This window comes from Tyto alba, unplaced genomic scaffold, assembly GCF_018691265.1.
Source record: "Tyto alba isolate M040663 unplaced genomic scaffold, T.alba_DEE_v4.0 Super-Scaffold_20000042, whole genome shotgun sequence".
NCBI lineage: Eukaryota > Metazoa > Chordata > Aves > Strigiformes > Tytonidae > Tyto > Tyto alba.
The window spans coordinates 11,512,620-11,522,795 of record NW_024881293.1 but is presented as its reverse complement, the minus strand read 5'-3'; the positions used below and the strand labels follow the sequence as shown (position 1 = coordinate 11,522,795).

The following is a 10,176-nucleotide window of genomic DNA, read 5'->3' as shown; positions in this document are numbered from 1 at the left end:
AGGAAATGCTTATAAATGACTGGTAAACTGACTGAACTAAGGCCACAAAGGTGATCAGCAGTGGAAGTGAGAGCTGAGTCTAATTTCTTTGATCCGATAGTTCAACTGTGGCAGGATTTGGTGACTGGAGTAAGCGCTGTTCATGGGCAGAGCAATGCACCAAGAGAGGAGAGTGTCCACTTTATCTCTGTCGCTTTGTAAAAAATAAAGCGCAAAGGGCAACGTGTGGGTGTTGGGAAACAGCACTGTCAGGATTTATTACTGCCTAATGCATGCGTCCTGCATATCGCAGTGCTTTGCACCCGTCTGATGTTAACACAGCTGGAATCAATGGCTTAGCTGCCTAAGCTTGTGTTTCGAAACGGCTATACTCCCTAGAACTGCCCGCTCACATCCCAGCAGGGTCATCTCTGCCTGTCATCCCGTCCCTGTGACTGATCCGCTGCGTCCCACACACAGCACCGGCTGCCTTGGCCAAGGTCCTGACTCCTCAGCGAGGGGGAACAAGTCTCTGGTGGTGTTGACATAGAGTTCGGGTTCACTGGGAAGAAGTCTGCGTATGCAGGACGTCCCGGGAGAGGGAGAAGGGTGGAGCTGGAGGCGCTCGCAGGAGTTTGGCAGTGGAGACGTGCTTGCGTGGGAAGACCACACCGTTTTGTTCTGCGTAGTTTAGACCAGAGCTGCAGTAGCATCTTCTGCTTCGCTGTACAACACACATAATCAGTCCAGGAAAACGGGAGACTTTCCCAATTCCTAAACCCTTCCCACAAATAATGCCTTTACTCAGTATCTTGGTACTAGATTGCCGCTGTACAGGTATCACCTGTCTTTGCAGCTTCATGTATCTTATCTTGCAGGAAGAGGCAGCAATCGCAGAGTAAGAGCTGTTGCTTATCTTAAAAGACTTGCTAATGAATTTGTAGCTTGTTTTCCTCTCCCTTTCTTTCCCTGCTGCACACGCTGCTCCATCCCAGCGCTAGCGGGATGAATAGGAGCTGGGTATCTTTTTCACCTCATGGCTTGGCTGGGTCTGTAGGAAGTGCTGAACAACTGGGTTGTTCAGGGAAGTCTCCTGACTCCATTTTCTCAAGGGGGGAAAAACCCCTCTGAAATAAGCCAACTAACCTCCCAGTAACTTTAGGCAGGAAAAAAAAAAAAATAAATCGGGATTTTAAAACCACTGGTTAAAAAATACGTGGGTTGAGATTTGGGATTTACATCCCACTCCTGGGTAAGGAGTTTGCTGTTTGAGTGCCCAACGAGGATACACGAAGGCACACCCCCCCCCTTTTTTTTTCTACCTGCCAGCCCCCACTGAAGCCTGGCCCCGTGGCCAGGCCTGGTCACGGCGCTGTGGATGCGGGACGCGTCGCTAAGGACCGCGCCAAGTTTGGGCGGGAAGCGCCCTCAGCCGCGACGCGTGGGGCCTGGCGCCGGCCGGGGCAGCGCCCGCCAGTTCCAGAGGAGGTTGCTGGGGTCCCAAGCGAGCCGCCCCCTCCCCAGGAGGGGACAACGACGGGGACGGGGACAACGCGGGGAACGGAGGAACCCCAGCCCCGCCGCCGCCTCAGCGCCCCGCCGGGAGCGCGCATGCGCACCGCGCGCCCCCTCCCCACGCACGTCGCCGGGGGAAGCCCCCCCCTCTACTGCGCAGGCGCGGTGGCCACCACCTCCTCCCGCGCGCGCCGCCGGCAGCCCCGCGCATGCGCCCCTCCGCCCCCTCACCGCCCCCTCCCGCCCCGCGCCGCCGCCGCGCAGGCGCCCTGCGGTCCCCCGCCCGCCCGCCCGGCCCGCCCGGCGCATGCGCCTCGCCCCCCCCCTCCGTCCCCCCCCCCCTCCGGCGCGGGGAGGGGGATGCGGACGGGGGAAGATGGCGGCCTCGAACAACCCGCGGAAATTCAGCGAGAAGATCGCGCTGCACAACCAGAAGCAGGCGGAGGAGACGGCGGCCTTCGAGGAGGTCATGAAGGACCTGAGCCTGACCCGCGCCCACCGGGTGAGCCGGCGGCATCCGCCCGCCCGCCCGCGCTCCCGCCGCCCCCTGTCGCGCGCGCCCCCGGTGGAGGGGGCGGGGGGATGGGGTGAGGGGAGGGGGGGGGTGTGCGTGGGGTGTGTGTGTGTGGGGGGTGTGTGTGTGTGGGGAGTGTGCGGGGAGGGGCGGCCCCCCCCCGCCCCCCGCAGCGCCCCCCGGCCCGGGGGCAGCGGCGGCGCGCGGCGGGCGGGGCGGCGGGCAGCGCCCCCTGGCGGGGGCGGGCGGTGCCCGCGGGGCGGGGGGCCGCGCGCCCCCCCCCGTTTCCTTCCCCGGTAACCACCCCCCCCCCCCCCCAGCCGCCTCCCGTTTCTCCGGTACCGGGCCCGATCGGTGCATCCCGTGGGCCGGAGCATCTTCCCGGGGCAGCGGCACTTGCCGCCGGGCAGGACGGGCCCGGGCGGCGCGGGCAGGTGCGCTTCGTGGAGCCCCGGCGCAGGGCCTGGCGGCGGGGGCGGGATCTCCGGGGAAGGGTCGCGGCGGCCCCCTCGTGTCTCCGCCGGAGCGGGCTCGGCTGGGTGGGGGTTCCCCCGGGCTGCGCTGTGTCGGGGGGGACACCTTCTCCCTTGGGATGCGTCTGAGGAGGGTCGCGGTTCCTCACCCGGGACAGGCCCAGCGTTGAGGGGGGGGCTCCGGTTCCTTCAGTCAGGTCTGAGGAGGGGGAGGAGGGGGGTCTCGCTTCCTCATCCTGAACAGGCCCAGGGTCTGAGGAGGCGGGGGGGGGGGGTCCCCAGTTCTTTGTGCCGGGCCAAGCTCTGGATCTGAAGGGGTTCCCAGTTCTTCACCTGGGTCAGGCCCAGGGGTTCCCAGTCCCTACCCTGGGACATGCCCAAGTTGGGGTGGGGGGGCCCCAGACTTGCCCAAGGAACGCTTCCCTCAGGGCCCTGCGGAGCATCCCCTGCTCCTTCAGCCTTCCCAGCTGTGGGGGTGTGCGGGACGGGAGGCACGCAGAGACCTGGCGGGAGCTGCCGGACTTGGCGTCACTTGTGTTGTTCCTGTTATACTCCAGTTGCCGTAGGTGCAAATTGCTGCACTCCCAAATCCTCCCTGGCTTCTGATGTCTCTGCAAAGCCCATCAGCAGAAATTACTGGCATACTGAATGCTCTTTCCGAGCATCAGATGCCTTTTCTGGTTTAGATACAGGGGTCTCAGAGCTTGGTTCTTCTCACCTGCTTGTATCAACACTTTTGTTTCTCTTCTAACCGTTTAAAGAAAATTTACCATTGTGTTTGTGGCTGAACCTTTGCAGGAGTGGGAACAAGAGAGCATACCGTTGGATTTGCAGTAAAATATTTCCTTTCATTCTGTGTCAGGATAGGGTAAATATTTGTTTTGAATTGGTGCTGCTGCTGGTCATATGTAAAAGAAAGGCATGCTGCTTCTGTCAGCTCCTGCTTGGGAAGGTGTGAGGCTGAGGCTTTGTTCATGCTAAATTCTTTGTTGATGTTTTATAGAGGATGCTGTTACTGTTAGATTTAGTTGAGAGCAGAGTGAGAACAATTTAGAGATGTTTGCAGTCGCTGGAGTCATCTTGTTTCTTGCATCTCTGTTGTGCTTTTACGGCTCAGTACCCTGGGATTTTGGCTTTTGGTGGTCAGTCCTTGGCTGCCACTCAAGAGCTGGGTATTTTTGAGAGTTCTTGAAATCTGCATTTGCAGGTTGTCCTTCTGTTAACTCTTAGGTTTAGCATTCACCTTCTGCAAGACAAGTCATAATCCTAATTCAGTTTCTCCCAAATCTGAGTTTTCCCAGACCAGGTTTTGCAGATGGAAACCCATCTTATTTTCAAGAACCTGGTAAGGAGAAAAGGACCCAAGATGAATAAGTTTTCTGAGGATTCTGGGTACTGAAGTGATGGAAACACTGACCAAATAGCTGAGTAAAATGTCTCCTTTGTAGGCTTTTTCTTCTAAATTCCATGATTTCATCTGTGTTTAAAATGCAGTATAAAAGCAAAAAGGGGTTAAGCACAACTTTGCTGTTTGCTCTCATTTTCATTTGGCAACCAACACTTTGCTGTCAGTTTGAAAATGCGTTACTCAGTTTGTGGAAGCAGCCCAAAGTTTTTGTTGCCTTTTCATTATTAGTAATTGTCTTTTTGCAATGTTTACCATCTTGTCTCTTTTCATGTTAGTTACTGGTCCTAACAGAAGCAGAGAGCTACTGTTCCACCATTTCTTGTGCATACACATGCTGTTTCTGACTTGGTCATCTTCTGTGCATTTATGCTGTTCGGTTCCTCTGAGATTTTTAAGTTACGATATGTCTTTCTTGTCCAGGATAAAACAGAGCATGATGTTAACTCCTTCTTTCTGTATTGTCCTGACCATTCAAATGGCAAAAAAGGAATTTCTTTGAAAAACAAATCGCTTTGGTTTCAAAAGTGTTCCCCTATTCTTAGAAGCAATAAAGTCCTATCTTTCAGCTGGCAATTTCAAGAATGCGTTTCAGCTCTTCTGGGAGACAGAGACCTTGTGGAGAGTCGCGGAGGTGGGTGGCCGATAGAAGCACAGGAGCTGTTTAATTGTCTTGTGAGTGGGACCTTCGTGTTTATAATCCAGAGATTTCTGTGAGTCCCATAGTAACAAAGTGGGTGAGAAGAAGGGGAGGATTTTTTTCTGTGTGATGTTGACTCCTGTATTTTGCTTGTGGTTCAGCTTCTTTCCTTTTTTTATGTGAAGCATAGAATTTCAGAACTGCACTGATTTCTGTGTTTTAAGGACGGGTTGTTTACCAGGGCCTACTCTCAATTTCTGTTGTAACGCTGCCCAGTGATGCTTGCTGTGTTGCAGGTATTCACTCATACAAGGCTGTCGCTGCCCTTTGAAATTGTAATTAACAAAACATTAACCTGCAGGATAACACAGTTAGTGCTGAACTCTTCAAACGCTAGAGAATGTGAGATTTTTAAAGACAATTTGGACATAGCTTGTGAGCTGCATGTTAAAGGTGGTTCTTGTTCAGTTGGAGATGTTCTCAGGTTTTCAGGATTGTTTTTTTTTAATATATATTGTTAAAGTCACTTAGTTTACAGGGATTTCAGCCGGAGCTGTGTTTGAGCTCCCTCTTATGGGCCTTGCAGTCTTACCTTACCAAAAAAAAAAAAAAAAGACCCCCCCCTCAAATCCTTAACTCCACAAACCTGACTGCTGGTGTGCTGTCTCCCAGCCCCACCTGCCTGGAGAGCTGCGCTGATGTTACTGGAGTGAAAACAGGGAAGAAAAAACAGGTGAATGGTGATGTTTGGAAACATTCTGCCAAATTCCAGCGCCGTTTATACAGTCTTCCTGCACACAAAGCCCCCCATGCAGGCAACTCGCAGACGGTGTCTCAGTGAGCTACTACAAACAGCTCTTCTCAAAAAGAGGATCTTTAGTAATAACCTGTATTCCTCAATGACAAAAAACTTATTTTCGGTATTCTCAAGTACATAATTCAATGCTTTGTCAGTCCGTATGATGGTGCCCTGACAGGGTTGGTTTGTGTATTTTCAGGTGTTACCAAAGTTGTACGTGCCTGTGTTGCTTTTTCGAGTTCTTGAAAACTATGTGAAGTAAGAAGTAGGTGTTTATATGTTAAGCCTGAATATTTTTTGATACGACGATTCTGTTTTAGTTTATTTTTTTTCAAGTGGAATTAAATAAAAATCAAGTAAAACCCCCATAGTTTGCATTCATGCGTGTGTAAAACACATACAGAGGCGCACACTTCCCTGTGACAAAATTTTTACTTGCATATGAGACAGTCACTTACTTGTTCAAAATGTCTCTGTACATTCACAGATCATCGTTTGATGTAGATACTATGCAAAACAGTATTTAAAAGCTTAGTTAAATCAGGAATGCTAATCTGTGGTTTTAAAAATGAGAAACACTAATGATGATGATAGTGTTGAAATGTTTCCTAATGTCTTCAGCATGTTTTTATTAAATAATTTGATAAAAAAGACATTCCTGACTACGTAATAGTATTTTTGAATGAAAGATATTAAAGAAATGCATCAAAATCAGGACTGAGCCCTCGAAGCATGGACATTAATGCTTTCAGCTGGAAGTAGTTTTGTTCAAATTAATAGTATCTTGAGTTTCTCTCAAAACAGAAATGTTAATTTGTCAAGCTCTAGATGGTGTTTTTCTTTGTTACTTTCCCAGATAGAGGGGTTTGACCCAGAATTTGCACATTTCCAGACCAAGAAATAGGTTCCTTAGGCTTCATCTGTGATCTTCCTCTAATTTCTCTGGTGAAGTGGGACACAGAACCAAGTCACTTGGCTTCCGTCCTGCCAAATGCGCTCCCCACATGGCAGCATCTCTATCACTGGCTGTGGGCATCATCGTTCTTTGGACTGACACAGGCTGGGCGAGTAACTGCATCGAACGTGCTGAAATAATGGTGCAGTGTTGTTAATTCTGTGAAAGAATTGCTGTAAATCAGAGAGTGAAAATGCCGAGGTGAGCTACCCGCAGGGGCACAAAGAATCTCTTCTTGTGCAACACTCTGCTTTCCTTAACACGTCTGAGCTGTCCAAGGTAAACATGCGACTCAGCTTCTGATATGCCATGCTGGAGAGCTCGCATACTTCAGTTAGCAGTGTAACGTTTCTTCTGGTAGACCCAGTCAGGTTTTTGTTGTGTTTAAAAAACCCAGGCTTTTAAAATTATTATTCCATCATTACCATGCATTACAGCTGCTTGCTTCAGCTCTCAGACGAAATCTTTTTCTGTGCAGTGGCCAAGTCTGTCTGTTTTAATGATGTAGCAAAGCTGTGAAGGATCTGTAGGCACGTGAAACTATGATTGTACAACCGCTGTATTTCAATGTATTAATTATAATTCACAGATGAACGTGTGGAAGGCAGCTCAGTGTGCTGCATTTCGGTTTTCTTTAGCTTCAGCGATGGAGAGCATTTGCAGTCATTTGCATTTATAGAAGCTACTCATTTAGTAAGAGAATACATTCTCAAGGTTATGTACAGTCAGTGCTTCCTACTCTTTGAGGGTGATTTGGGGTTTTCACTCAAGGAGAATTACTGAGCTGCAAAGCTGTTCTTGCAGAGGTGAACTTTGTCTGTCCTGAAAAGTTCTAGGGCTTGGTACTGATTTTCTTGGTCTTGTATTTACAAACTGAACGGTGTAGTTTTGATGACTTTGAGTTATAGTTGTGAATATAGGAGCTACAAACCTGGAGAAGTTACGGACGTGGCAAAAACATCAGTCTACAGGAGGAGTTGATGCTGTGTTAATCTGAATTACGTGCTGGCATCAGTAGAAGGGCAGAGGTGAGCGAGCATTCTCTGTGTAAGTAAAGCATTAAACCACAAAATGGTTCAACAGGAATTGTTTATTAAAGTTATTTTCCAGAATACCTTGTACTGGAAAATTATTTTGGTAGCAGTGTGGCCTAGGTGAAAACTTTCTTCAGTACCTGTTAGATGAAACAGAAAAGAGCTGTTCTTTACACAGTGCAATAAAAAAAAAAAGAGGGAGGGGAAACCCCTAAGCCCTGGAAAGCCTGTAATGTGATTGTGTAAGGATGCAGTGTTGAAAACCATTTTTAACTGTAGTTAGGTTTCTCAATCAGGTGGTTTTTTATTAGATTTTGTTTGTTTGTTTGTTTGTTTTTAAATCGTGTAAACGTCATTTTTATTTTTCTAACCATCCTGGATTACCTGTACTGATTTGGAAACAACGTTTATTTTAATCTGCTGTTCATCGAATGCCTACTTCTAGCACTAGCCACTTGATTTCAGTTTTATAATCATGTAATTGATTTTAGTTATGAAGCATTTACCGTTCCTTATCGAGATCAAGACCCTGGCTCTTTGCTGAGGCAGCAGCGTCGCGCCCATTTAAGCTTGTGTAAGCTTTCACTCCTGTGGCTGCCCAGCGCCGTGTTAATGCGAGCTCCGGCGTGGCCGTGCAGTGGGTTGCATCAGGGGTTGATTGTATTAAATCAGACCGATGGGCTTGGGGTTTTTTTGAGGTGAGCTTTAGCCCAGTCAGTTTCCTGCTCTGACTAGATGTGTAAGTTGTTCCATTAGAAATTATTGACTATTTCTAGACCCTTTCATTGTAGTGGTAATAGAATACTAATTTGTCAAAAAGTAGACATCATCTCAAAAATGATCAATAGGGATTGAAACAAAATGTCTTAAAGGCTAAATATTTGTCTTTGGTTTCTATTATCTATCACTAATTGAAAATGAACATTTTCTTGGGCTGCATTATAGTGGTTTTGTCAACCTCCCCATCAGCATTGATCAGTTTCTAATGGTATGTTCCATGCTAGCATCAATATTTTTGTACCCAGTGTAGGAACTGAAACTCAAATATACTTACTGTAACACTATATTTAAAAAAAAAAAAGAAAGAAAAAAAATATCCTTTTTTTTTTTAAAATAACAATAACATTTCTGGTTGCGATGGCTGGAATTTTACTCCAGTGCTTTTGGAGATGTGCTGGGGTAACTGATGCTTTGTAGACGAGGGTATATGGTAGCTGACAGGATTGGAGTAAGTGGGTGAAAAGAAGCAAACTGTCAAAATCTGGTAGATTTTTTTGTGAACGTGAGCTTGCAGTAGTGGTCATTTTATGACAGTGACTGGTTGTGACCTTGGTGCTGCTTCCCTTTTTTACTTTTTGGTCTAAACTACTTGCATTTTGATAAATAATTGCAATCTCAAAGGCTTTGGTGTAAACTTCAGGTGGTAGCCAAACTTGTGAGTCTTCACTAACTCATTAGCCAAGATCAGCATATCTGATAGTGTGTAGGAGTTAATATTTTAAAAGTGGCTTTGATTTGTTTGAAATGATTTGCATAGAACGTTTAGTGCTGTGTAAGTGATATCTAGGAATAAGATTTCGGTCAAGATCTCCATTGGTACTCGTCGAGCCAAATGAGCATTGCAAAAGTGCATATTTGTCTACCAGGGATGTTTTTGTATGATCTCATAGGTACTTTATAAATTATAAACTTGTAACTCAGTGTTGATAATAGTCTTGTTTTGCAAATTATTTTGTGGGAACTGAAAACCCTTCCCCTTGTACCAGAACAATCCTTTGCAATAAAACAACACCACCACTCACAAAAAATGGGTCTTAAATAATGAAGTAGAGGAGAATGAAATGATGCATTCTGGCTCTAGGCTTCAGTAATAATTCTACAGCACTTCATGATCCGTGTCTAAAAGTCTGTATTTTACAGGCAGATTTTTCTCAATGTGTATTTTACTTTCTTGCCTGCTTGGTCTATCACTTTTCTTGACGACTGGGAAAATAGCCTCTGTGATGTCCCTGCTGGGCTACTCACTCGTGTTTTTTAGTATGGGTACTCATCACTACATAGTAGTAAGATGTGTTAATGACAGATTGCAGTTCTGTTAGGTGAATTTTCAATTAATTCTGATACCCAACTATTACTGTTTATGTTAGTATTATTTTCCTTGGATGGCCGAAGTCTCAAAGGGGAGGGAATTTGAGCTGATTTTTCCAAAATACACGTATTTTCAGGCAGATGATGATAGTTCTCAACTCTGAAGCATATCAGTTACTTGTGACCTGCCTTCCTGTACACTGGTGCCTCTTTCGGCATCTTGTTGCAATGTAAAGCCGTGCAGAAGAGTTTTCTAGCTCTGGAGACCTTATGTGGTGTTTTGAGACCTGTAAATTGGGTCAAGGGAGGGAAAAAACACCTCAGTGGCAAAAGGGAAGACAATGATTGTTTAATATACTGACTTTTCATCTTTTTCTTTCCTTGCAAAGTCTCATATAGATTGTATTCGTGGCATCCATTCAGCAGCCACCAATTACTGGAGTGGTGTTACGGGGTTTCTCCTTGTTCTGTCTGTGCACACGATGAACAAGGATTGTCCTTGTTGCGGTCTTTTCATCACACAAGACCCTATTCCCCCTGGCCATCTCTGTGGCATTTCTCACTGGTGAGAGAAGAGCAAAAATAATATCTTAAATATTGCACAAGTTTCCACCAACCTACTCAGATTCAAATGTCTTATTGACCTTCTCATAGTAATTAGATTTTTGTCTTGTTCAGTGAAATGATTACATTGTACGGGCCTTTTGCATTCGAAGAATTTTTACTCTACTGGCAAGTATTTTTAATACCTAGAGAATTGTCTGATGCCTCATT

At 46.9% G+C, this 10,176-nt stretch overlaps 1 protein-coding gene across 5 annotated transcripts in view; it reads left to right on the top strand.

Moving 5' to 3' along the window:
* The first annotated feature begins 1,832 nt into the window (after nucleotides 1-1,832).
* CRTC1 (CREB regulated transcription coactivator 1) overlaps nucleotides 1,833-10,176 on the top strand; it is a 47,818-nt gene continuing 39,474 nt past the window's right edge. For all 5 annotated transcript variants that reach the window (XM_042795053.1, XM_042795050.1, XM_042795052.1 and 2 more), the window contains exon 1: nucleotides 1,833-1,996. In XM_042795053.1, coding sequence (XP_042650987.1) covers nucleotides 1,871-1,996 — 126 coding nt within the window. In that variant the 5' untranslated portion in view covers nucleotides 1,833-1,870. The remainder of the gene's footprint in view (nucleotides 1,997-10,176) is intronic.